Source organism: Pseudomicrostroma glucosiphilum (assembly GCF_003144135.1).
Source record: "Pseudomicrostroma glucosiphilum strain MCA 4718 unplaced genomic scaffold BCV69scaffold_12, whole genome shotgun sequence".
Classification (NCBI taxonomy): Eukaryota; Fungi; Basidiomycota; class Exobasidiomycetes; order Microstromatales; family Microstromataceae; genus Microstroma; species Microstroma glucosiphilum.
In genome coordinates, this window is record NW_020289924.1 from 262270 (window position 1) to 285597 (window position 23328).

At 56.7% G+C, this 23328-nt stretch overlaps 15 protein-coding genes across 15 annotated transcripts; 5 read left to right on the forward strand and 10 right to left on the reverse strand.

Moving 5' to 3' along the window:
- Positions 1–84: 84 nt before the first annotated feature.
- BCV69DRAFT_47642 (hypothetical protein) lies at positions 85–842 on the reverse strand. The gene has a single exon (XM_025495317.1). It carries the CDS (start codon positions 712–714, stop codon positions 181–183), a length of 534 nt encoding a protein of 177 aa, XP_025346361.1. The 5' UTR covers positions 715–842; the 3' UTR covers positions 85–180.
- Positions 843–2196, forward strand: BCV69DRAFT_47643 (hypothetical protein). The gene is made up of 2 exons (XM_025495318.1): positions 843–1481; positions 1572–2196. The coding sequence occupies exons 1-2, from the start codon at positions 970–972 to the stop codon at positions 2053–2055; spliced, it is 996 nt and encodes a 331-aa protein (XP_025346362.1). The 5' UTR covers positions 843–969; the 3' UTR covers positions 2056–2196.
- A 1361-nt stretch (positions 2197–3557) lies between these two features.
- On the forward strand, positions 3558–4972 carry BCV69DRAFT_303601 (hypothetical protein). Its single transcript, XM_025494649.1, has one exon. It carries the CDS (start codon positions 3712–3714, stop codon positions 4705–4707), a length of 996 nt encoding a protein of 331 aa, XP_025346363.1. The 5' UTR covers positions 3558–3711; the 3' UTR covers positions 4708–4972.
- Positions 4973–5237: 265 nt separating this feature from the next.
- On the reverse strand, positions 5238–6374 carry BCV69DRAFT_300531 (DUF1753-domain-containing protein; the record flags this gene model as incomplete). The annotated part of the gene is made up of 4 exons (XM_025494465.1): positions 5238–5585; positions 5664–5846; positions 5920–6045; positions 6141–6374. 4 exons carry the CDS (start codon positions 6372–6374, stop codon positions 5238–5240), a joined length of 891 nt encoding a protein of 296 aa, XP_025346364.1.
- Positions 6375–6596: 222 nt separating this feature from the next.
- On the forward strand, positions 6597–8149 carry BCV69DRAFT_251528 (hypothetical protein; the record flags this gene model as incomplete). Its single annotated transcript, XM_025490436.1, has 2 exons — positions 6597–6944; positions 7034–8149. Coding segments are annotated over 2 exons (1464 nt in total), but the record flags the coding sequence as incomplete, so codon positions are not given.
- Positions 8150–9100: 951 nt separating this feature from the next.
- BCV69DRAFT_284359 (hypothetical protein) lies at positions 9101–9997 on the reverse strand. Its single transcript, XM_025493012.1, has 2 exons — positions 9619–9997; positions 9101–9474 (listed from the first exon to the last, which is right to left on the reverse strand). Exons 1-2 carry the CDS (start codon positions 9871–9873, stop codon positions 9205–9207), a joined length of 525 nt encoding a protein of 174 aa, XP_025346366.1. The 5' UTR covers positions 9874–9997; the 3' UTR covers positions 9101–9204.
- A 204-nt stretch (positions 9998–10201) lies between these two features.
- Positions 10202–11161, forward strand: BCV69DRAFT_284360 (NADH-ubiquinone oxidoreductase 20.8 kDa subunit). The gene is made up of 5 exons (XM_025493013.1): positions 10202–10484; positions 10621–10626; positions 10722–10794; positions 10897–10956; positions 11063–11161. The coding sequence occupies exons 1-5, from the start codon at positions 10243–10245 to the stop codon at positions 11150–11152; spliced, it is 471 nt and encodes a 156-aa protein (XP_025346367.1). The 5' UTR covers positions 10202–10242; the 3' UTR covers positions 11153–11161.
- A 116-nt stretch (positions 11162–11277) lies between these two features.
- Positions 11278–12614, reverse strand: BCV69DRAFT_290923 (ClpP/crotonase; the record flags this gene model as incomplete). Its single annotated transcript, XM_025493733.1, has 4 exons — positions 11278–11700; positions 11793–11970; positions 12081–12295; positions 12326–12614. 4 exons carry the CDS (start codon positions 12612–12614, stop codon positions 11486–11488), a joined length of 897 nt encoding a protein of 298 aa, XP_025346368.1. The 3' UTR covers positions 11278–11485.
- Positions 12615–12985: 371 nt separating this feature from the next.
- On the reverse strand, positions 12986–14116 carry BCV69DRAFT_313956 (hypothetical protein; the record flags this gene model as incomplete). Its single annotated transcript, XM_025495075.1, has 1 exon — positions 12986–14116. One exon carries the CDS (start codon positions 14114–14116, stop codon positions 12986–12988), a length of 1131 nt encoding a protein of 376 aa, XP_025346369.1.
- A 658-nt stretch (positions 14117–14774) lies between these two features.
- Positions 14775–16462, reverse strand: BCV69DRAFT_313957 (hypothetical protein). The gene is made up of 2 exons (XM_025495076.1): positions 15961–16462; positions 14775–15887 (listed from the first exon to the last, which is right to left on the reverse strand). The coding sequence occupies exons 1-2, from the start codon at positions 16390–16392 to the stop codon at positions 14934–14936; spliced, it is 1386 nt and encodes a 461-aa protein (XP_025346370.1). The 5' UTR covers positions 16393–16462; the 3' UTR covers positions 14775–14933.
- Positions 16463–18088: 1626 nt separating this feature from the next.
- Positions 18089–18289, reverse strand: BCV69DRAFT_251389 (the first and second Zf-C2h2 domains from Krueppel-like factor 10; the record flags this gene model as incomplete). Its single annotated transcript, XM_025490427.1, has 1 exon — positions 18089–18289. A coding segment is annotated over one exon (201 nt), but the record flags the coding sequence as incomplete, so codon positions are not given.
- A 1041-nt stretch (positions 18290–19330) lies between these two features.
- BCV69DRAFT_47789 (hypothetical protein) lies at positions 19331–19749 on the forward strand. The gene has a single exon (XM_025495320.1). The coding sequence runs from the start codon at positions 19377–19379 to the stop codon at positions 19602–19604; it is 228 nt and encodes a 75-aa protein (XP_025346372.1). The 5' UTR covers positions 19331–19376; the 3' UTR covers positions 19605–19749.
- Positions 19737–20567, reverse strand: BCV69DRAFT_47776 (hypothetical protein). The gene has a single exon (XM_025495319.1). It carries the CDS (start codon positions 20332–20334, stop codon positions 19870–19872), a length of 465 nt encoding a protein of 154 aa, XP_025346373.1. The 5' UTR covers positions 20335–20567; the 3' UTR covers positions 19737–19869.
- Positions 20502–21589, reverse strand: BCV69DRAFT_47795 (hypothetical protein). Its single transcript, XM_025495321.1, has 2 exons — positions 21274–21589; positions 20502–21200 (listed from the first exon to the last, which is right to left on the reverse strand). The coding sequence occupies exons 1-2, from the start codon at positions 21487–21489 to the stop codon at positions 20670–20672; spliced, it is 747 nt and encodes a 248-aa protein (XP_025346374.1). The 5' UTR covers positions 21490–21589; the 3' UTR covers positions 20502–20669.
- Positions 21590–22325: 736 nt separating this feature from the next.
- On the reverse strand, positions 22326–23117 carry BCV69DRAFT_290924 (putative ribosomal protein L10a.e, cytosolic; the record flags this gene model as incomplete). Its single annotated transcript, XM_025493734.1, has 1 exon — positions 22326–23117. One exon carries the CDS (start codon positions 23115–23117, stop codon positions 22464–22466), a length of 654 nt encoding a protein of 217 aa, XP_025346375.1. The 3' UTR covers positions 22326–22463.
- Positions 23118–23328: the final 211 nt, after the last annotated feature.

Consider the following 23328-nt stretch of genomic DNA (forward strand, 5'->3'; position numbering starts at 1 on the left):
CTGTGGAGCTGGCAGCCAACTCCGCCCGCGATCTGAGACAAGCGAGGCGTATCAGTGGCGCCAATCTATTCTCGCCCTGCATGAGACAACCCCGCCAAAGAGGAAGACATGTGGCTTGTGCCCAAAGCACTTAAGACAAACAATGGCCAATTAAGGCAAGGAGGAAGCGATGCTGCGCACCTATGGAGAGAAGACGGCGCTACAACCCTCTTTTCCAGTCACCTCGGACCTCGGACGCTTCCATACAGTGCTGCTGAGCAAGGCATAGCCAAAGCCATGGGCTACCGTGCCGTGCACTTTGCTCACGCATGGACCCATCGTGGCGCCCCCAAGCATCTGCAGGGAAGGAAAAGTATTGGTCCGTCTCTTGCCAAGTGACCATGCAGAGAAAGAGCGCAGACTCCCGCTGCCTGCATTACACTGGCGACTTGTGTGGACCCAGTGTACGGCAGCTCCTCCCGGATTAGCCGAAGGCATAAAGTGAACCCTCCCCCTTGCTGTGGTGCCCGGGGCTCCAGAGGTCTCAGGCACGGCACCTGCAAGCCATCCGCCTTCCCACTGGTCCGTTCTCGCTCCCTCGTACACATTAATATGTCGCAAGCCACCTTGGGACAGTGGCTTACCACTCCTGGCAAACAAGGACAGCTGACTGCCCCATCGCCTTCGACGGGTAGTGGTGGTCAGGTAGTCACAGTAATGACCTTTACGAGGCATCCGCGGCTGAAATTGTTGTAGTTAGCTCAGCAGTGCTTCTATTGGCGGAGGAAGAGGTGCAACCACCAGCACGGGACATGCCAAGCAAGTCTTCTCCGTCGCCATACCAACATCTCAGGGGTTCCAGGGTCGACCAGACAGGTATATAAGACAACGATTCTTGTACCATCGAACCATATCTCTTCCCATCATCACACCTCTCTCCTCTCCTTCTCTCTCAACCTCCTCTCCACTTCCAACCTCACCCACATCACTATGAAGCTCACTCTTGCTTTCCTCGGCCTTGCCATGGCCGCCGCCGCCGCTTCCAGCGTCAAGGCCGATGACCTCAGCGGACTCAGCGACGACGAGCTCGTCATGCTGGCTGTTGCCTCCACTAACCAGACTGACGGACCCTCTCCTTGGGACTGGCCCAACATGGAGGCCGCCGAGGCCGAGATCGCTACCAACACCTCTGACTCGACCGTCAACGTCATCGTCCCCGACGCCGACGATGAAGCGTCGAAGCGCTCCGTCAAGACCGAGCTGTACAACCTCGGCAACGTCATCAGCAAGCGAGACGAGTTCAGGACTCTCACTGACGGCACCGACCCTGCGTACTCCAACGCCGCTCTCCAGGCCCCCTCGTACCTGACCTACACTGTCATCTCCAACACCACCTCCTACGACACCGCCAAGGCCTCTTGCCTTGCTTACTGTGACTCGGTCAAGGGCTGTGTCTCGGCCAACATGTACAACGAGATCGGCAACCCCCTCCTCGACCACGTGTAAGTACAATTGATCAGTCCGATAATTCGTTTAGCGCAACTCACACAGCTCCTCCCCTTTTGCAAACTTCATTGTTCTCCCGTGCACAGCTTCTCCGAGAAGTCCAACAGGAAGTGCGCCGTCTACGGAGACATCCCCACCCTGTCGCAGATGACCAACAAGGGTGGTCAGCAGCTGTACGGCAAGAACAGCCCTGCCAACTACATTACGAACTCGGCCCTCTTCTCCCTCTACGCCGCCGACACGCCCGCTACCCCATCAGGCTACACCAACGTCTTCGGTCCCCTCAAGGGCGCCACCAGTGCTGGACCCGCCAAGGGTTACATGGGTTACGACTTCATCACCCAGTACAGCCCCCAGCAGTGTGCTGACCTCTGCGATGCTCGAGGAGCTGACCCCGTCGGCGGCAGGTGCAAGTTCTTCAACATCTGGCGAGGTGTTGTCGGTGGCAAGCCCACCACCTACACTTGCTCCTACTTCTACGCCACCACCGACGCCTCCACTGCCACCAACTACGGAGACGCGGTCAACAAGGTCACTGTCACTTACTCTCGCGGTTACTCTCTCAACTAAGGAACGACCATGTTCCTCGAGACGCAACTCGCATGTGCCAGTCACCTAAAACACTGTAGGCGGTGTGAGCGCTTACCATCGGACCATTGCTGGTACTGCTCCCGCCTCTTCTTCCCCGGTCATCTTTGTCATTGTCCAGTAGTCTTCCATCTCTCCCAAGTCACCTGTACCTCTTCTGTGTCTTCATCTGCACAACCCTTGCTGCATCGTTTTCTCTTAATCAGATTGTCTGTGTCTTTCCCTTCTGAATCGAAGTAGTGTTTCACTAATTCGAAGACGCTGATGGGCTCATCTCTGTTTCCAATCTTCCGGTCGTACCGGCAAGAAAGCATTCAGAATGGTAAGTCCCTTCAAATCACCGCTCATTGTACGCAAGGACCAGGCGCTGCTACCAGCACAGCAAGTCCTCGGTCCTTGCCCAACGAAAGCGATCCTCGCCCCTCTCGGGGCGGTGTGAGCGAAGGGCAAGCAAAGGCACAAAGGAGCAGCCTTGGCCTGCAGCGGGCGAACAGTCAAGCAAGGCAAGGAAGGACCAGGCGACGCGTCGTGCATAGTCCGACTCCGACTGCAGAGCAAAGTGAGACAGGCGCCAAGTTGGACGATTCATTTGTTTGCTGCATCGATTGCCTCGCGTGGCTTCGCGTAGACGAGACTGGACAGCCTTCCATGCTGACGCTCAAACTCCGACGCAGCCCCTATGTTTCTCCTGCATGACTTGCAGCGAAGCCTCCCACCCCCGCCTCTTGGGGCCACCATGCAGCAACGTCTTGGATCGGCGAGGATGGTTTCGCGTAAGAATAATTGCAAAAACAGCATAAGTCCGGCATCGAGGGAGCCCAGCTCGCATCGTATCCGACGGAAGAATATGGTAAGCAGCGACGATCGATCTGCGTTCTGAGCAACGCTTCATCAGCAAGCCAGCTTGCAGACTGAGGTCATGCTAGTAAGCGCAGCCGAGAGAGAGAGTCTCAGTACAATCAACAGATGCAAGGCGATGTCTCAGTCACTGCAGCCGGCTTCGTCTTCGCCTACCTGTATACAACGGGTCATTCCTATAGACCTGGTCAGGGTCTGAGACATCAACACCGGTCAGATTCAGCGGACAAGGCACAATCTGCCTGTCTCACCTTGACGCCTACGGGGACAATGCCAAGCAGGACAAATATTGAGGGGTCCGGGCGAGCATAACAAACAAGCAGATGTACGCCAGTACCCCAAGGTCGCGGTGGCCATCCTTGTCTAGCAGAGAGAAGGGACAAAGCGAGCGGCAGGATGGGCGTGAGCACTACAAACAAGCAAGAGTGACGTAGGTATGCCGCTAGGGCCGGCAGCTTACGGAGACGCCTTTGCAGAGAAGGCGATGTCAAGCCAAGCATCAGGGCTCGAGAGAAGACTACAAACAAACAGATGTGCTGTAGACTGCCGAGACCGCCTGCGCCACCTTTATGGGCGCTCCAATCCAGACAAGACATGACCTGGGCAGAACAAGGAGAATCTGATTTGTGCTAGCTGGAGGCGGCAGCCGTGAGGGCATATAAGAGCGTCCAGTCGAGACCATAGTCCCCTCTTTTCTGAGACACGCATCACTTCTTCCCTCCTCGTTCCTGAACATCTTCTGACACTACACACTCTTTTATACCGTCATTCTTTCACATCATGAAGCTTTCTCTCACTCTCCTCGGCCTTGCCATGGCCTGCCTTGCTGGCGTCAAGGCTGACGACAGCACTAGCATACTCACCGCCGATGAGCGTATCATGCTCGCCGTCGCTTCCACCAACCAGACTGGTGGTCCTTCACCTTACGACTGGCCTGACGCAGCCCCCGCTACTCCCGAAGTCGCCACCAACACCTCCGACACTACCGTCGACGTTGTGAGTTCCAGATCAGAGGGCGAGAGCAGCAAGCGCTCCTACAAGTCAGCATACAATCTGGGCAACATCATCACAAAGCGACACGACTACGTCACCCTCACCGACGGTACCGATCCTCGCTATCAGAACGCAGCTCTGCAAGCTCCTTCTTACTTGACTTACAAGGTCATCTCCAACACCACTTCCTACGCAACTGCCAAGAAGGCCTGCTTGGCCTACTGCTCTTCAGTCTCGAAGTGCGTTGCTGCCAATATGTACAATGAGATCGGCAACCCTCTCCTCGATCATACCTTCTCAGAAAAGTCTAACCGAAAGTGCGCTCTGTACGGTGATGTTCCCACCCTGTCTCAAATGACCAACAAAGGCGGCCAACAGCTGTATGGACCCAACAGCCCCGCCAACTGCATTGAGAACTCTGCCGTCTTCTATCTAGGTGCTGCTGCAGCTCCTACCACTCCTTCCGGTTACACATTTACATTTGGCCCCCTCGACGCCGCCACGAGCGCTTCGTTGGCAGTCGGCTACATGGGATATGACTTTATTACTCAGTACGACCCTAACCAATGCGCCAAGCTGTGCGATGCTCGCAAGGCAGACCCTGTTGGTGGCAAGTGCAAGTTCTTCAACATCTGGAGGGGAGTGGTGAGCGGTAAGCCCACTACCTACACTTGCTCTTACTTCTACCAGGCTACCGATGCTTCCACTGCTACCAACACGGGCGACGCGGTCAACAAAGTCACCGTGACATTCTCTCGAGGATACACTCGTAACAGCACATAGTGAGCCGCACTCCACTCGCGGTGCGGACTCGCTCCTCCCTCCTCTAGCAAGCGCGGTGCCTCGATGGCCTGCACTGCAAAAAGGGCATCAAAAGTGGTTGCAGGTCTTCTCGATTCGAATCACAAAGGACACTTCGCATTCGAGGGCCGCATCCTCTTGTCATCATCTCTCGTGTCGCCCCCTCTTGTATCTTGCCCACTTTGAAGCTCGGAGCGCGTCCTTGCTTGTCCTTGCTCCTGAAATATACCATGGTCATTTCCTTGCTTGTGTGGCCGATCTCATTCGGTAGAGCCTGAGAGAGCTTGCATCGTCTGTCATGGCAAACTCTCTCAGATCGAAGCAAGGCGCAGCAAACCCTCTCAGATCGAAGCAATTCGTGCGATGGTACCGTGACAACCTCGAAGCTTGCCAGACGGGACAGCGCGGAGAGATCCACCGTGACCAATTTGAACAGCCCAAAGACAGGCTCGAACGCTGGGGCAGATCCTGCAGGGGCGAGAGCCCGTTCGATGCAACGCGAGCGGTGAGCGTTAGCTCCGTGCAGACTGGCTATTGTCGGTCCTTCTCCCCTCTTGTCCTCCCCCAGATTTCCGGCCAGGCTTGCCAACACCAGCACCGGCTTCGTCATCGGATAGCTCATCATCGCTCCAGCCTGGTAACACTTCGTCTTCGAGGGTCCTCGCTGGTCCTGTCCTCTCTCCCGAAGGAACAGTAGTACGGCCCTCGCCGCGCTCTATTGTGATCGATGCCCGTACTGGCAGATAGCCATTGCGGTTCTCTGCTGTGGTGGAGCCAGAAGGCTTGGAGAGGGGTAGTGATTGATAGGTACCGTGACGCAGATGGAGAGCGTAAGAGTATAGAAGGAGCGCAAAGTAGATCTGCAAAGGCATATGGAAAGGACTAGAGATCAGCGGTGTGAAGGGCGGGCGTTGTTACTCAGACTGCTCCGTGCTCACCTTGATGAACCAGCCAATGATGAGGACTGTACCCGAGAAATTGCTCTCGCCCCTCCATACTTGCTGAGCTGCTTCCACCCTCGCGTCACCTACTAGCGGAACATGATGAACACCCTTGGTCTCGTATTGGGACTCAATCGACTCAATCAGAGACATGAGTCCTTCTTGATATTTCGAGAGCGGCTGTCGGTAACGAACGAGGAGGGACTATCAGAAGGGACCTGCAAGATTGAGGCAGGAAAGTACATCTACTCACAGGCGGCTGGCCATTGTGCTCGGTGTAGTGGTAGACGACCTGGAAGAAGTAGAATGACCACAGAGATGAGACGAGATGGTCGGCCAAGTACATATGGGCATACAAGAGGACAGTAGGGGCTGACTCCTGCAGCGACAAGGTGATGAGGTATTCGGGCTGATCAGTGGAGCTGTCCTCTGTTCTGCAGGCCTAGTCCGGGAGGACGCATGCTCCATACTGACCTCACTGATCCCTCGTAGACCCCACAGACTGATGAAGATTGTACCCAAGCTGTAAGCATACAGCGTGAGCTGAGCCAGCGTTCCTCCCTGGAAGATGGCCAGAAGACCGAATACGCCTGCACTCTTATTGAAGAGATTGAAGAGGGTCAGGATAGTACATCCCGCCTTGAGGTCGAGGAGGAAGAGGAAAGACGAGAAGAGGCTGTAGCGGTGGAAGGAGGGACTGATGGCCATCCTGGACAATACTGTCTGCCTGACGAGGGTAGCAGACTGAAAGTAGTAGGATGGTAGCGAGTGAGAACAGGCGATGACGATGAGACCAACACGATCGAAGGAAGCGGAGTGACTCTCTTTCCGCGCGCCCCCGCGTGGACGCAAGCACTGACTGCACGCCCCTTGTCCTACCCACTGTCTGCTAATACAGGACCTCACCTCGCCGTATCCGTTCACCTTGTCATGGAGGGTCAGCAGGAGCAAGAGGGACAACCTGCTGCGGGGTCTAGCGCCCAATCTGCGCCCACGTCGCCTCCTCCCGCCGCCTCTGCTTCACCACCTCGTAACGACGATGATCAGAAGCAACAACCACAGCCTCCGCCCGCTCAGGCCAAGGACAAGGTTCCACAGCAGCCCAATGCCGCCGCCGCCTCTTCGTCTTCTTCTTCAGCTCCAAGCGTAGGAGTACAGCAGCCTCGGCCACCTCCACAATCACAGGCACAGCCAACGCAGCGGGAGCCTCTGCTCAGGATACGCGTCCTGGCTGTAGAAAAGAGGGGCAAGGAGCTCAATGTACGCCTGGATGCTGCAGTGAGTATCAGGAGCGCCAACGCAAGCCCTTTATCTCGAGGCGGACGACGACTCTGACTGATCCTCTTCCTTCTCTATCATCCTCCCAGACGAATCTCGCACCCTTCCGCCATTCACACTACCCACCCTTCCTGCGCTCGTATCGCGAATTGACCTTCTTTGCCCTGTCCCTTGCTGTACACGTACCTTCTCAAATCCTCGCCTCACTGCCTCTGCCACCACCAACCTTCTCTGCTCTCCCCTCGCCGCCTCAAGCGGAAGCTCGCATACTCTGTCAGGCCCTCGCAAGATGGTTCGCACGGCTCGCAGCCGAGCCGGCCCATCGGGATCATCCAGAGACTAGGAATTTCATCGAAGCGGACTACTCTTACCATCCCATCCCGCCTCACGTCGACTATGCCCCGATTCTGGTGCAGAAGAGGTGGAGGGCAGTCATGGACCATGCTGCAACAGTAGAGCGTGGGATCAGCATTGACCTTGGGGCAGGATTGGGCCTGCCTAGTGGGGTCTTGTCCACACCCGCTGCGCCCACCCGGACTGGAGGCGGAGGATTCCTGGGCTTCGGAGGGAGCAAGAGCTCGTCTTCCACAGTAGCCGGAGGCAAAGGCATGAGTCTCAGTCGCAACGTCCACGACGAAGACGAAGACCTTGTGGCTGCTAGGATGGAGGTGACAAGGCTGGAGCTACAATTCAGCGAAGCTGCCAGTAAAGGATTCAAGGTGGTGGAAGCAAGAGGAAAAGTCACAGACCAGCTATCGGCTTTGTCCAACAGACTCCACACTTTGGCAGGTGTAGAGGACACTAGGCAGCTGAGCTCGGAGCTGGGCCTGCCGAATGACCTTCGCAAGCTGGCAGATGGACTTCCAGCTGTTGATCTGACTCAGCAAGCTACCTCTCACACGGAGACGATGACGCTGCTCTACCAACTCACGTATCAGTCTTCGAATGCTCGTGCAGCCAAGGAGGCCCTGCTAGCTCGCAACGCCCTTGTAGAGGAACATCATGAAGCCTCAAAACGGACCATGCTGAAGAAGCGCGAGATTGAGGGTCTGAAGGCCCGAATGGGTACCGGAGGGATCTCTCGCGATCGTATAGAGATTGCGATTGAAGAGTACGGAGAGGCATCAAGGTATGCAAATGCCCTTCGGATGGACCTAGCTCGCTTGAGCAAGAACATGCACGGCAGTCTGAAGAATCACAGCAGGAATGCTCATGCTGACTTGCAAGCAGCCCTGGTCGACCACGCAAGAGGGACCGTCTTCCACCTGAAGAAGGACATCCAGGCTCTGAAAGGTCTGAGAGCCGATCTCCGACGAGATCAGAAGGCCTCGAAGAAGACGGAGGTGGGAGAAGAGGCTGGACCTTCGCAGAGCGTTGCGTCGCTCAAGTCTACAGGTGACGGAATTGTCGAGTCTGATAGAGAGGCTCAAACCGAAGTGGGAGACACAACCTTCGAGGCACTGGCACAGTCTGGTATTCCAAGCGAAAGAGACGAGCCAGAGGCTGGATTGCCGACAAAGGTACTGCCAGAGACCAAGGAAGTCTTGCATGGCAGAGCCAGGTCAGGTGAAGATGCAGACAGGACAGCATCAGCAAGCAGAGGAGCTGGCTCGAGCGTGTCGAGAGAGCCCTCACAGACGAGGCAGTCTGAATCTCGTCTGCCAGTGCAAAGTCCACCTCCCACATCTGCTCCTCCACCCCTTGCAAGACCTCCGGTGAGCAACCCGTGGACAAAAGGGAGCTTCGAGTCGTCGCAGCGATTCAGTCAGGGGAACGGCGCTAGCCCGAGTCCTCTACCAAATGCTGCCCCGGTCTGGTCTCAGCCTGGGGCAGGCTCGAATATGACGCAGAGCCTCTATCAGCCTTCACCCAGTCAACATCAGCACCAGCAGCAGCAGCAGCAGCAACCAGCAGGAGGTGCAGAGGGTGGTCCCATGGGCGGAAGCGGTTTCCTCTCCCGATCCGATGCAGGCTTTGGATCGTCTAGAGGAGGCGGTGCTGCCATGAGGGGCAGAGGGAGGATCAGCGCTAGCGAGGCGGCTAGGAGTCTTGCGGGGCGATTTTGAAGCCGAATTTCGAGTGGGTGTAAAGGGCAATGTCAATACCAGGGAAAGCGTTTCCCATGTCCCTTCGCTCTATGGTGTGAGCACGCGTACTGCGTCAATGTCATGATCTTGCTGATTGGATAGCTATGATACAGCGGATCAGTGTGAATCCTTCTCCGTCCTCAACCTCTCTTTCTTCTATTTTCCTGCCCGGACTATTTCTTCTTCTCCACCTCCTCAGCGCCAGCAGGTGCCTCGATTACCCTCCTCTCCCAAATAGCCCTCTGCAACCTGGTATACGTCTCTCCCGTCATTCCACCCGGCGGGAACTTGAAGTTCCCTGTATCTTGACCGTCTGCTGAAGCTGAGGCTAGAGCCGGTGCCGAGTAGCCTGATGGAGGCGCAGGGACTCGCTCTGTTGCTGGCGTGGAGCGGGTGGTCGAGGCGGCGGCATTTGTGAAGGCTGTTAGGACATAGGGTTTGAGCTGCGAGAGTGGGACGACATCGGGACCAGAGAGAGGGAAGGGGGATGAGGGGAGAGAAGAGATAGTGAAGTAGATGGGCGTCAAAATCAATTCATTGCTGCACACCACGGATGTTTGTCCTCTGTACTCCTTTCTGCCACTCACAGTCGTATCTGCCAAACCCGGTGGTACCACATAGCTCGGCAATCTCCTCTCATCCATATGTTTCTGCATCAACGTCCACTCCCTAGGTCTTCCATGCTCATCCTTTAGCCTGTTCCCAAACTTGTCAATGGAGGCAATCCTCTTGCGACGAAGAATGTTGCCGGTGCCAGTGCCCTTGTAGAAGTCCTTGTTGGCCTTCTTTGAGTTGAGGGGTAAGCGGAGGGCCTTGGCTTGGCGGAGTGAAGACGGGAACATGGTGAGACTGCTGCGTGTGCGTGAGGTTCGGGGTGATTCAGCGGCGGTAAGAAAAGGCGATGCTGCTGCTGCTGCTGATGATGATGATGACGATGGTGATCCGCTGCGAAGATGTCCAATTAGCTGTTCCCTTTGGCGGGAGTGAGTGAGGCCTTGACTTTTTGTGAGTGCGGGTGCCCGTCGGCTCCGCGCCCCGAGGCGGGCGGGCGGGCGGGGCAGGGCCTTGATCCGAGCCAAGGCAGCGACGGGGATTGGCAATCCAGGCCAACGACCGATCTGATCTTCCTGGTCCCACCACCTCGTCACCTCGTATTCGCTACGCCCGCCTTGCCCCTCTCCCTTGTACCGCTCTCGACCCACACGCCCGTCATGGCAACACACAGAGACGCCCGCCTCCCCTCGACGCTCTACATCGACCCAGCCCCCGCCCCCTCTTCGCAGCCAAAAGTAGAGGAGATTGGTACCACATCGGCACCTCTCAAGTCTGCTGCCTTCTTCATCGGTGGTGGAGACTGCAAAAAGTACAATGAAGACTTTATGCTGTGCAAGGCAGAGAGCAGGGATCCGGAACATTGCTTGAAGGAGGGAAGGAGGGTGACGCGATGTGCACAGGAGATGTGAGTCCAGAAAGCCAGACGCGGACAGCAGCGAGGGCTTTTGTGCCTTGGAAGGGGGAAGGGCAGAAGCGAGCTCAAGGGACAGACAATCGTACGAGGAGCTTGACTAGCTGCGAGAAAGGGATCTCTCGGAGATGATAAGCTAGCAGCGGCAGGCGAAGAGCTCGTCGCATCTTTCGACCAGTGACTGACTGAACGCGAACGTCTTCCCCTACCTCGTCTCCTTGCCAGGATCCGCAAGCTTAACGAGAGCTGTGGAAAGGAGTGGGAGGCCCACTGGCAATGTCTGGAGAGGAACAACCAAGTGAGTGACCTCGTGCAAGGCAAGGAAAGCCGCATTCCGGCGTGGGTGGTAGCCTCTTCGTAACTAGCCTGCTCAATACCCTATGAACCATACCTGCCACAGGAGCTGTACCTCTGCCGTAAACCCGAAAAGACTTTCAACGACTGCGTCTTCAGCAAGCTGGTGAGTTGTCATATATCTACGGACTGCTTCTCTCCGTCTGTGAGTGCAATGGGCTGACCTCGAATCTTCCTGCTTTGCTCCATTGCTGCTTCTTTCCACATTATAGGGTCTCAAGAAGGAGATTCCCGGCGCGCCAGAGGGTCAACCACAGGTGCATGAGAAGAAGAACCCAATCTACAAGGCCATCCAGCGTTGATCAGAAGCGATAGGAAAGGGAGGAGCGGTGGGCGAGGGACGGAAGGGTAGTGGGACGGACAGGCGCACCCCTGTGTGAGGAGCAACGGGAGTCGGACTTCGCAGAGGCATACCATAGGTCGAAGTCAGGTCCTCAAGGATGGAACCACTTGTTGCATAGCGTTCACCCGAAGCAAAGCAAGCATAGGGATCGCACATAGCATCTCATATCATACACAACGTTGCCTGCATGCAAGACCCACACAGCCAAAGTATAGAAAGGTTCTTTCTCCCCTTCTCCATCCCTCCTGCGCCTAATCAGCTGACCGTACTCAACACAGAGGAGATCCTGCATTCACAGTCTGGAAAACCTAATCTTCTGCTTGCTCAGCGCGCCCGCCATAGCCTTTGGAATATCGCGACTTTGGAGCATGGCCGAATTCCACGTGGAGACATAGTCCAGTCCTTCGGCCACGGAGTGGTCTCGGGCGTGGAGCATGACCTGCTTGGTAGAGCGGAGAGCGACGGGAGATTTGGTCACCAGAAGGGCAGCTGTGGCTAGCGCAGCGGCTAGATGTTCACAAAGGGGACGGAGAAAGGGAAAGGGAAAGGTGTCAGATGCCTTACTCACCGTCGCCCTTCTTTGCGCTGTATAGACTTACCGACGGCTCCTTCTCTCCCTCCCTTTGTGACCTTGCTCAAGAAGCCGATGCGTAGAGCTTCTTCACTTCCAAACTCACGGGCAGTCATGGCTAGCTCGCGGGCGATGGAATCGTTACCTACGATCTTGGGGAAACGCTGCAGAGAGCCAATGTCGGCGCAGAGGCCGATGTCGACCTCCTAATAGCCAGGGGCGAGTCGTGGAACAGAGAGACCAGTGGATGCGTCAGACCTGTTCGTATACGAATTAGGCTTGTTGACCTTCCGTTTCTTGCCATTGCTCCACTCACTTTGATACAGAAGCGACTCTCTTCGTCCGCATACCGGATGTCAGTGGCACACATGAGGTCCACGCCCAGACCAAAGACGATTCCATGCACGGCGCTAATGACGGGCTTCATGCACTTCTCCATACTGGTCAAGCTGGCTTGAAACTCATCAATGTGCTGCTTTAGGCCAAAAGCAATCCTTGCTGGATCAGGCTGGGCGGGCTCCTCCCCCTCATCTACGCCAGCTGTAGAGGACGAACCCCCACCTGAAGCCAGATCGGCCAATTGAGAGCTCCCCACATCGAGCCCAGCACAGAATGCGCGTCCCTCTCCACTGAGCACTACTACGTCTACCAGTGGGTCGGTGGCAAGTGTGTCAAAGATACGACGCATCTCCAAAGTCATGGTGTGGCTCCATGGGTTCAGCTTGCCCCGCGAGAGGGAGACGTGCAGCACGCCAGGCGCTTCTAGCTTGACGGCAAAGTCTGACGGCGGAGGATTGAGCGTCGGGTATGGCCGTGGGTATGAGGAAGAAGAAGAGGAGGAGGCAGTCATGATTGTCTGTGTTCGGGCAGGTAGAAACAAACTTGGTACGGAGAAGCAGAAGAGATGAGGCGAGAACAGAGCATGGGAATCTGGAGATCGGAAGTGCACGGCCCCCGCTACGGGACCGGCCTGTGCCTCTCTCTACCGGAAGCCGGATGCTACGCTACACTACACGCGATGCCTGTTGCGAGCCTGGCAAAGCAAGTGCATCGCAATAGGCCAAGGCAAGGGCTAGTATGAGTGAAATTGACATGGCTGGGACAATAGTACAATATCGAGGTGAAGGCAGTGAAGGCGCTGATTCTAAGGGATGTCGCTGGTAAGAGAGCGGGACGCATCACGTAAGCGGACTTCAGGGAGACAGGCAGATGGGGGTACGCCTAAGACAGAAGCGTAGGCGTGAAGCCATTGACTAGCTTCTTGGGACTACTGGAAGCAGGTCGCGAGAGATCATACCCTCCTGATGAGCTACCTCCACTGCCCCTTGCCTCATTCGGGGGAGATGCCAGGTACTTCGACACAGGTCCTGGCTCCTCTTCGTCAAGGACATCGATGTCCGAGACGGCTGATGCGCCCACTGCAGCCTCACCCTCGACATCTTCACTTCCCTCCCAAATCAGATCCTCTCCACGACCGTCTGGTCTGGCGACTCGGTGGAGCAGAGCAGTGTCATCTCTGTCACTCGGCGTCTGCTGTGGTGTATTTGCAGGTGGCGCTGCTCCGTTGCCAATCCCATAGAAGCCCGAGGAGCCAGCTGCTGAATGCGATGATGCGGATGTGGATGCAAAGGAAGAAGGGCCAGCGCCACTAGAGGACGTGTTGGAGGTGTAGCTCCTCGGGTACGATGATGTGGCGGGCGACAGTGCCATGTCTGCTGCAGACGCCGCACCCGATGGAAGGCGTTGCGTGTGTGTTGAGGTGAGTCCGTTGACAGGCGATGGATAAGGTATGCTATAGTCTCCACCGCTGTTGCTCAAGTGGTAATTTGAGTTTCTGTTGATGCTGCCACTGAAGTAGGATGTGCCGGCGCCGTCCTCGCCAGTCATCGTTGAGTCTCCAACTGCATCCTCTCCTCCGTCTATCAAATCAGAATGCTGGCCTTCAATCGAGTCTTTGAAGGCGAGACCTGATCCTCCTCGCGCCCTTTCCCTGCTACGAGAGTGGGAAGGGGAGCTGTAGTGCGGACGCTGCCTCATATGCAAAGCTGGAGGGTGAGCATGGTGATGTGGCTGAGGATAGCCGTTGCGATTGAGCATGCGCCTCTTCTTGGCGGTGCCCGCTGCACTGCTACCACTGCCCGAAGCACCAGTGTCGTATCTTCCGTATCTCCCATTGATTCTCATGGCGCCACTTCCCGATGCCGACGAGTAGCCCTCGACTTGAAGAGGTCCCATGGCCGACTGACCAAGTGTCAGCCGGAGGTTCTCTCGGATCTCCTCGATACCTTGTCCGCGATCGCCTGCATGGACGGACTGCATGGAGCCTATGAGATCATCGAGGTTAAGAGCCATCACGGAGTAGTGTATACGGTCGGGCCGTGACGAGGATGTGGTGGATGATTCCGGTGGGAGGCCCAGATAGAGTATGATGTAGGGAGCGTGCGATGGTGGTGTCCGGATTGGGCCTTGCCAGAGGTGGGTCTAGCGCGTTGGCAAGGCGACACCACTTGTGTCTGAATCGGCTGGCCTTTCTATGGAGACAGCAACGGTGTGTAGGAGCCTACTCCCGGCACTTCTTTGGATGGCTACTGGAGTTTGGAGATTGCCGATGCGCAATCGTGACCAGGCTCGGGAGTGCCGGTGGGGGTACGTTGCTCAAGGGGTGATGAGTGCTTCACGGCCGAGCCCGCCGCGAAGGAAGTATGACCAAGGAGGGGAGTGCGTATGGTGGCCGTGTGCGGAAGGGTAACAAGGAGAGTGAATAGGGGCTGGTGATTGTGATTTCGGGTTGGTTGGTTGGTTGAGGGAGTATTGCGGGGGTGGATCAGCGCCACGGCTCTGAGAATCTGGGCCGACTACCGGACGGAATCCAGGCGGAAGGGGGTGAATGAGCAAAGTGCGGGTGCGGGGCAAGGCACAGACAGGTGAGCCACGCAATTTCGCGCCGCGTTGCTCCGAGGGCCTCGGCAATGTCACTCAGAACCACTCCGCAAATAGCGTGAAAATATATCCTGGACGGAGCAGACCGGCAAGATGGGTGACCTGGTCCAACCAGCTCCGTGCTTTGTACTGTCTCGTCGGATCTATGGGATGGGTAGAGCGCGCCCGTGGTATGCGAAATTCTGCCAGCTCATCCGTGTTCATGGCCGCAAACGAAGACTGCCCCGGCTCACGGAGGTCCTACGCACAATATTCGCTCCGCTACCCCCTCTAGTGCCTCCCGGCCCCTTTCTAGGTCATTCCTTGCTCGCTCTTGCATCTCTATAAGCTCCATCTCGCGCCGGGCGCTTCTTCTTGCAAAGCCTTCGAGGAGCAGTCTCGTCTCTTCCAGCTGTGCTCGGAGCGCTTGGTGCTGATGCAGAGAGGCCCTGCGCGACGGTGTCTCATGGGATTGCTGAATGCTCGGCTGTGAAGGCTCTTGCAATGATGCTGCTGCCAAGATCTGGCTAATGTCCTGGATCTCTTGATCTTTGGCCGGTACAGCTGCTTTTGTAGGCCGTTGCAATGCTTCTATTTCGTCGACGGATTCCTCAATGGTGGGCCGCTCGCGTTCGCTGGCTAAGAGGCACTGCGTAGAGTCGTTGTGGCTCGCCTCTTCGGACGCATCGCCGGTGTTCGTATTGCCGCTGGTGGTATGACTGCAATCAGCATAGGTAGTATCGAAGCTGGCCTCCGCATCCGCCCAGCGACTCGCATCTATCGCCGTCATGTTGCCTTCTTCGGTCGAGGCACTCTGGAGCGTGGATCTCGGTTGAGGAGCTTCTGGGGTGCCCATTACACTGAGCGAGTCCCTGCTGAGCTCAGTCTTACTCTGAGTCTGAGCCGGTGACAGCCATTGCCCAGGCAAAGGGCCTGATGACAACGAAGCGGTGGACATGTTTGCGGAGGCCGATGCTTGGTCGCTAGACGAGACTTCGGTCAAGCGAGAGCCCTGTGCTCTCTGCGAAAGGGGTGAAGGACCACATTCCAGGGAGGTCTTGTCGATTCGACCGCCGAAGACGAGCCCATGCCAACCATCGCCGTGATGTTGCTGCAGAAAGTCTGACATGGTACGTAGCTTGCGATGGAGGCGCTCCGACTCGATTGTGCGACGCTCGTTGTCTCGCTGTAGACCTTTGAGTATCTGGAAGCGAGAACGAGCGAGGAGTCAGCCTGCCTCGAGTCATGTCGGACAATGGATCACACTTCTCACTGACCATCTCCTGAGCCTCGAATTCACGCTCCAGCTTCCGTGCAGTATCCCAAGTCACCCCCTCTCTAGCCTTCTTCTTGCTCTTCCTCAATTCCGCTTCCACCTCTTGCTTCTGCATCTGCAGCTCTTCTACCTGCCATTGTAGCTGACGAATTCGAGAGTCTTGCTGACTCAGAGTCGACTCTTCGATTGTGATGATTGAGCGGTTCCCTGCTGGTACATCGTCAGCGCAGTGCGTGTCGTCGCTGTCATCCTGTTCTGTGCTGTCGCCAACCCGATCGGCAGGTGGAGCAGAATGCTCTGTGGGTGGACCTAGCAAGGAGGGCGACTGGTCGAGACAGTTGCTCGAAGAGGAGGTCGGGAGGACGGAGGAGCGCCTGTGGAGACGTTTGAGGAGAGCGCGGGTTGGCGTCTCTGGCGGGAGTGAAGATGCCATCCTTGGAAGTGTTATCACATGAGGGAGTGGCTCCGAGGAGAAGGCGTGAGTGGTGAGAAGCCGCCAAGCACCTTGTGTGTTGTCACTTTGGAATGAGGGGGCGCATCAGCTTCTCAAACACGGAGCAAAGAGCAAAGCGGGTCGTGATTACCGATCCAGTGCGCTCAGTAGACACCAGAGGATGGACTCGTTGACAACCGAAAAGCATTCGTTCGGCTCTGCGCGACAAGGACACACAATCATCATGGATATCATAGTTGTATTCCTAAACGCTATGGTATGAGGTTGCATGGCAAGAGCATGGCAGAAGCAATACGATATAGGGTAGTCGTTTACACGAGGGCATCATGAAGGGTTCTAGCAAATGACATGACAAGAGGGGTTACATGGAAAGACAGGACACACGCGCTTTCGACCGCACCTAAGCAGAGAACTTGAGAGGGGGCAGCTTCAACGCGTCGCTGCCGTCAGGGCTGTGACGCATCGAAGATACGCTGTAGCCACCACCGACCGCCCCAGTTCGGTCTGAAGAGAGGGGCAACTGAAATTTGCGTGCCGATGACTGCCCAAGCTCAGGTAGGTGAAGGAGCCCGGAGGCGGCGAAGGGACTGTGAGACGATGACGAGGCCGACTGGGGACGCGTAGAGGGTGGCGAGATGGAGGGTCCGCCCTCGACCTCACCCGGCCTATTACCAGTACTGGTGCCGCGCAGGCAGTCTGTCAAGGAATTGCGTTGCTGTCGCGGTTGCTGTTGCTGGCTGCTGCTATTCCAGGCTGGGAGAGCTCGCTGGGCACGCACGTTTGAACCGACACTGTCTAGACGTAGGCTGGGCAAGTGGCCGCGTAGTGATGACGTGGAAGAGACCGATGATGCGCCGGGTGAGGAAGGTGCGGGAGGGTAATGATGGTAGAAGGAGGCAATGGGCGGAGAGATTGCACCTCCCATGCTGAGGAGCGCTCCCGAGCCTCTTCTGAGACCGCTTGAGGTGCTTGACGGAGCGCCCATCGTATAACCGGACTGCGACGCACTCCGCTTGGCTGCATCGTCGTTTCGTACGCCAGAGCGGGCAGGCTGCAGAGGAAAGTAGCCACCCGAGCCAAAGCTCCTCTCTGTTGAGGACGTAGGCCTCTTCGTGGGCACATCGAGCCCTTGCTCACTCATATTGGGATATGAGGTTCGGTGGCTAATGGGAGCGGCAGAGTGGTAAGGGTGCATGCGGGAAGAGGAGGCAGTGCTACTGCTGCTGGCGCTGGCGGGGCCTCCGTGGTAGCTGCGCATGTCCTGCGGGCCGTGAGCACGCTGACGGGCATCAACGTTGGCGAATGCAGTCCGGCTTTGTGCGTACTCGGAGGCGGGCGTGTGGCCCAGACGTGGACCTGTGTGCTCATGAAAACTGTTCGACAAGGGATCCGCCACTTCAGCGTGTTGAACCAAGGCCTCGGAAGACTTTCTCTCACGCAGGCTTGAACCCATTCGCTTCGGCGCATGAGGAAGTCCCACTGTCCTCTCCACCTTGCCTTCACGGACGACAGCAATGGCGGTCCCTTCTTCAAGGGCCTTTCGTCCCAGCTCAACGGCAGCCTGCTGATCAGGGTCGGCTAGAGTCCCTCCGGCGAGGGCACCTGTCGCATCGGCTTGAGAATCTTCAGAGTCTCCGATGACGCGCTGTTTGGTCAGGGCGTGGCCAGTTCTGAAGTGAGCCAGTGCATTGTCTTGACGAGAGAAAGTCGCTTTGCATCCGGGAAACATGCATCGGTAAGGCTTCTGACCTGTATGGATGCGGTTGTGACGCGCTGCGTGGCCACTAGTGGAGAAGGTCTTGTCGCAGCCGGGATGAGTGCATGGGTAGCGCTTCTTGGTGCCACTGGGACTATTGCTTCCGCTGCTGTCTGCCATGGATTGTTGCCGGGTCAAAGAGGAAGACGAGGCAATATCTGATCCTTCGACGCTTGGGTACGATAGATGGTCAGGCGTAGTGTCCATGTCCATGTCCCCGACTGCCGGTGCTGTGGCCTTGGACATCGGCAGGCGCGCAGCTGCGAAGTCCGGTGGATTGGGCGATTGCTCTTGGTCTGCGGGGTCTTGTGCAGCGTCGAGTTCCTTGCTCCTATGTGCCGAGGGCTGAGGGGAGGGCTCGGGGGATGTAGCATCGGTGGAGTTGCCTGAGATGCTGCTGCTCTGCGTCGCAGAGGACGACACCGAAGAGTAGCTGTTGTTCATGACATCGTTGACTTTGGGTGCGGGTAGCATTGCGGGGCGAGAGGCTGGACTCTGCTCCGTGGGAGAGTCGCACGGCACGGTACTGATCGCGGGCAGAGTGTGTCGAGCCTTGCTTTCCTGTCCATCATTGAGGATGGAGACCATGCCGCGCGAAGCGGCAGAAGGAAGGTGAAAGCTCATGACTTCCGTAGGAACGAAGAGACGTGTGCTTCTTGAAGGTGAACGCGGAGCAGCGAAGTACTTGGTGTGAAGGACGTGATTTGCTTCCGAAGACTTTCTCGGTGCATGTGTCGTGCGAGCCGGAAGTTATCGACTCCGAAGGGTGAGTCGATGGGTGTATGCGATGGGAGACGTGCAAAGGACGAGAACGTGGCCAAAGTGGGTGCTCTGAGCAGTGGCTAGTATGGTATGGAAAGGGAGAGTTTCAGGGTCCAGAGTATGGAGGTAATGGTCGTGGGAAGAGAAGGAGATTAAGGAGAGGGGTCAGCTGGGCATCAGGGTCTACACGGAGCTGGGTGCTGGTGGGACCCTTTTGCTTCCAGTGGGACAGAAGGGCCACTGTCATCCATGACCGCTGCCGCGGTAGTTCCGGCACTGGAAGAGTCTGGTCGGCCCCTTTTTTGGCTTCCCGCGCCTTGCCTTGGGCCGGGCACTTTCTTTGAGCGCACTCTGGCGAGATGCCTGGAGAGGGCTGGCAGCAATTCTATTTAGAGCCGGTCTAGAGCCATGACACCCTTCAGACGCGCAAGCACCCCGACCGCCGATGCGCCTGGACGATCGAGGCCCTTGCAGAAGACCGCCCCGCCACACGCCTCACTTCCGGGTGAGCTTTAATTCGCCAGTCAGGGTCATCTCCCGAGCACAGGCACCACCACCCTCCCGATCACGCACGCACACCTTTACACAAAACGTGCATAGCAATGGGCAGGACCCTATTGCATGTGAGAAGGTCACGACCGCTATATTGCTCTTCTGTCTGAGAAGTTGGTGACCTTTCTTGCTGTCATCCTCACCTTTACCTGAGTCTGGAGTCTGGGCCAAGGAGTCTTCCCACGCTTCCCCCTCTTGACGTGGCGTGGCGCATGCGTGGCTGTCCCGATCAAATGCCGGCCGCACCGCGGAAAGGATAGGCAAGGGTCCTTCTGCACCACTGGGCCAGGGGTCGCCGTGCCACTGCAGGGAACCTTGTATCACCCCTCGTTCCCCGCCTTCCCCTTTCCCCTCATGCAGCTTCTGTGAACAAAGGTCCGAACATTTTACCCCGTCTCAACGTGCTGCGACATGCCCGACGACTGGGCCAGTGCACTAGGGTGCCCTCGGTATTCCCTGAACCCTCTTAGCTTCAAGCCTCGTCTGATCACTCGCAGCGGCCAAACAGGGTTCGAGATGTCGGACCCTTTACCCCAAGTATGCAGGTGGCTTCTCCAAGGCGGTACCGCTGTGGCGTGGAAGCGGAAACAGGTCTTGCATGTGGTACAAAGGGAGGAGCGAGAAACATCATCTGTAGGTTCACTTCGCGTAAGCAATACATAGGTCACGCAGGCGAGGAAGGATCCAAATCGCATGGGGCGAAGGACGAGGAAGCAACGGTCAAAGGGACAATCGCCGAATGAAACCTGGCGGAGATCAACGAAGCCTTCACAGCATTCATCAACATCAAGTAGGACCCTCAACCCTCCTTGATACTCCTCAAGGTAATGCTGACGCCTCTCTTCTCGCATCAAAGCCCGGGATTGCTGCGCCGCCAAGACCCTGAATGGGCATGTTTCGTTCTAGAAGGGAAGCTGACAGCGACGGGTCATCTACTTGGCTCAGCAAGAAGGTAGGCCGCACGAGCTAGCTGGAAGCTTTCCATCCACCGCTTTTGCTCCTCTTCGGGTGCGAGTCCTGCTCGTGCCATTTATCGAAAAGAGCTGCATTGCAAGTGGGAGTGTACGTCCGACATACGAGATATTGACGGCCTCTGTCCCAGAGATCAGGTCGTGGTCGTCTGCTAGAATAGCACTTGTTGCTGATTCACGAGCGTCATTGTCCCATCAGCTCCCCTACTTCAGGGTCACATCGAGGAGCGTCTCCCGCTGCAGACCTGTGCAGGCTCCCGAGAGGGTGAGTCCAGCTGTCTAGACCTGCAATCGTTCTCCAGAGCACTACTGGCCGAAGTAAGACACGACTCTGCCGTGTGGAGCATCACAGCTCTAGACGTTTCCACCGCGAGCAGTGAAGGCGTTGCGGTAGAGAGGGAAGCAGGGTCTTTGCGGCTTGAAGAGATGGTGGGAGTGCTGCACCGCTCAGTTGGCGAAGGGCAGGCGTCGCCGCTAGGGCCAGGGTGAGGAGATACAACAGGAGTTCGACCGCCCGAAGGACTAACGAGGCCCAGTCTGATGGCCGTCGCATCGATAGGTGTGCCCCACAGCGAGTCTGTGCTGGAGCTTGCTGAAGCAGTAGGAGAGATTCGACGTTCTTTGTTTGGAGCAGTGGAAACATGTGCTGCGTCCTCACAACGTGGTGGAGCAATCGACAATTTGAGGAAGAGATCATCGATGCAGAGAGGTTCGACACAGGGCTGCGGACGGAAGTCGTGTGCCGCCTGTTTTGGTCATAGACGTGGTCAGTAAGATGGTGTCTGGTGCGTACCGCAACATACTTCATGAGCTACTCACTCCGTCTGCGGCGTCTTCCGAAGGAAGAGTAGAGCTGTGGTCATTCGCTCTATCGTTGGTGCTCGGAGGTATGAATCGATCGCTACTGCTAGCTGAGCCACCCGAGTCGCTGGGTCCCGATACTCGATGAGGAAGCTGGAGCGGCTTGGCGCGGTTCTCGGATCTGCGCTGGAAGAGGGGAGAAGGGAGATGAGGCACGCTCCGGACTGTAGCCATGATGTTGTACGACAAATATTGAGTGCTGCTGATGGAGAAATAAGTAGGTCAGGGTACGTCGAGCATTCGCTCCTTATGAGAAGCAGCAATCATGGACAGTCGTCAGAATCGACCTGCGGGGAAAGAAACTTCCCCAGAGATGTCACTCAAGGTACAGCCAAGACCCACGGCTCGCAATTATACGTCTTGAGAAGCTCTGATCAGCAGAAGGAGGTCCGTGTTGCACAACGTGGGGTGCAAAAGCATCTGGCTTCTCCGCCCTTCAGACTCGTGCCGGTCAGGCACCACTCATTTGAGCAAGTGATGGTTGGAGTGTCACTTGCGCTCAAGACTCTGCGCTCATCTTGAAACGCAGTCTTCGCTACTCTATAGCTGCAGCGCGGCCCGCAAGCAGGCGACGGGATGCGGGAGAGAAGCATTACGGGCTCTTGTGAAAGGGTGACGGAAGGGGGTCAAAGCGGCGTGGCGGCCTCGAATGACATTCTCCATAGAGGCATCACATCTTCTGCAATGTACAAGAGTGTACCAAGCCTTTCTAGCGAACTTTCGAAGAAGCCAATGAGCGGACAAGTAGCTGATAGTAGGCAACGAGGTGAAACGGACTGTCACGCTAGGAAGCACAGCATTTAACGACACCTCGAGGGCATTGACAGGTGATTAAGCTCATCGCATCCCGACGTACCTCAAGTCGGTCGCTGGACAAACCGATTCTCTACACCACTCTACACCCAGTCAGTACAGACGTTCCACACACAGACGAATGTTGGCCCTCATCATATCATTTGAATTGAATGCATACAACCAAGTGACATGAGGAACGAGGGGGCGGTTTTGGAGGCGACAGATGATCGAGCTCCCCTCACCGAACCTTCAGCAAAGAAGTGGCTGGGTATAGCGTGCGACGGCCATGTTTTGATCGAGAATACTGTCGATGCCTTCAACGGACACAAAGGTAGAGAAACCAAGCGAGTAGCTTAGTAGACTCGGACTGGCTTGCCCATGGTGCTCTTGATGTGGAGCGACTTGACGTTCTGCCAGTTCTTCTTCAGCAGGGAGATGAGGAAGTTGATGGCCAGCATGGTGTTGGCGAGCAGGGCATCGTCGGTCATCTGGACGTGGCCGATGGCGACACCGAGACACAGGACCTTCTTCAGCTGGAACTTGAGGGTGCTCTTGACCTCGTTGACCTTCTTCTCGAGGTCATCGGCGTGGGAGACGGGCGAAGGGAACTTTCCAGCCTTGGAGAGACCGGGGCCAAGGAGACGAGGAATCTGCTTGATGAGGGCCTCGGAAGCGAGGAAAGCATCGTACTTCTTGGCGAGCTTCTTGACGAGCTTCTTGTTCTTGTTGAGCTTCTTCAAGTCCTCGACGGTCATGAACTCGAGCTCGATGAGCTTGGCTCGGTCAACGTCGGCGGCATCGGCAAGAATGCAGAGGGACATGCGAGGGCGGGGGATGTGGGGGAGCTTGACGGTACCCGAGAAACGCTTGTCACGCTGAGGGTCGTAGTTCTTGAGACCGATCTGGAGCTCTACGGTCTCGTTGAAGTTTCGGTGCTTCTCCTCAGAAGCCTTGAGCAGGCTCTGGATGTTTTGTCGCACGCTAGACACTTGGATCTTCGACGACATCTTGTCTTGTTTTGTGGGAGGAGGAGGTGGTGATGGAAGGGAAGGGGAGAGGGGCGAGTCCAGGGCCAAGTTGAAATTTGTGAGCCAGTGCTGCGAGTGCGGGCTGGTGGGCTGTTCTGCTGCCCCTGCCTCTCTGCCTCTGCGTGGGTCCCTTTCCTTCGCGGCGCTGCGCTCGTGATGCGGGCCAAGCAGGGCCAAGCGCCGCTCTGGC

Bases quoted from the DNA above. Each gene is read 5' to 3' on its own strand.
- BCV69DRAFT_47642 (XM_025495317.1), bottom strand. From the start codon at position 714: ATGCCTCGTAAAGGTCATTACTGTGACTACCTGACCACCACTACCCGT.
- BCV69DRAFT_47643 (XM_025495318.1), top strand. From the start codon at position 970: ATGAAGCTCACTCTTGCTTTCCTCGGCCTTGCCATGGCCGCCGCCGCC. The intron at 1,482-1,571 runs GTAAGTACAATT...TCCCGTGCACAG, and splicing joins AACCCCCTCCTCGACCACGT to CTTCTCCGAGAAGTCCAACA.
- BCV69DRAFT_303601 (XM_025494649.1), top strand. From the start codon at position 3,712: ATGAAGCTTTCTCTCACTCTCCTCGGCCTTGCCATGGCCTGCCTTGCT.
- BCV69DRAFT_284359 (XM_025493012.1), bottom strand. From the start codon at position 9,873: ATGTTCCCGTCTTCACTCCGCCAAGCCAAGGCCCTCCGCTTACCCCTC. The intron at 9,475-9,618 runs GTGAGTGGCAGA...CCACTCTCGCAG, and splicing joins CGGGTTTGGCAGATACGACT to CTCAAACCCTATGTCCTAAC.
- BCV69DRAFT_284360 (XM_025493013.1), top strand. From the start codon at position 10,243: ATGGCAACACACAGAGACGCCCGCCTCCCCTCGACGCTCTACATCGAC. The intron at 10,795-10,896 runs GTGAGTGACCTC...TACCTGCCACAG, and splicing joins GTCTGGAGAGGAACAACCAA to GAGCTGTACCTCTGCCGTAA. The intron at 10,957-11,062 runs GTGAGTTGTCAT...TCCACATTATAG, and splicing joins ACTGCGTCTTCAGCAAGCTG to GGTCTCAAGAAGGAGATTCC.
- BCV69DRAFT_313957 (XM_025495076.1), bottom strand. From the start codon at position 16,392: ATGGCATCTTCACTCCCGCCAGAGACGCCAACCCGCGCTCTCCTCAAA. The intron at 15,888-15,960 runs GTCAGTGAGAAG...TCTCGCTTCCAG, and splicing joins AATTCGAGGCTCAGGAGATG to ATACTCAAAGGTCTACAGCG.
- BCV69DRAFT_47789 (XM_025495320.1), top strand. From the start codon at position 19,377: ATGCGCCTGGACGATCGAGGCCCTTGCAGAAGACCGCCCCGCCACACG.
- BCV69DRAFT_47776 (XM_025495319.1), bottom strand. From the start codon at position 20,334: ATGCGAGAAGAGAGGCGTCAGCATTACCTTGAGGAGTATCAAGGAGGG.
- BCV69DRAFT_47795 (XM_025495321.1), bottom strand. From the start codon at position 21,489: ATGGCTACAGTCCGGAGCGTGCCTCATCTCCCTTCTCCCCTCTTCCAG. The intron at 21,201-21,273 runs GTGAGTAGCTCA...TGACCAAAACAG, and splicing joins CGGAAGACGCCGCAGACGGA to GCGGCACACGACTTCCGTCC.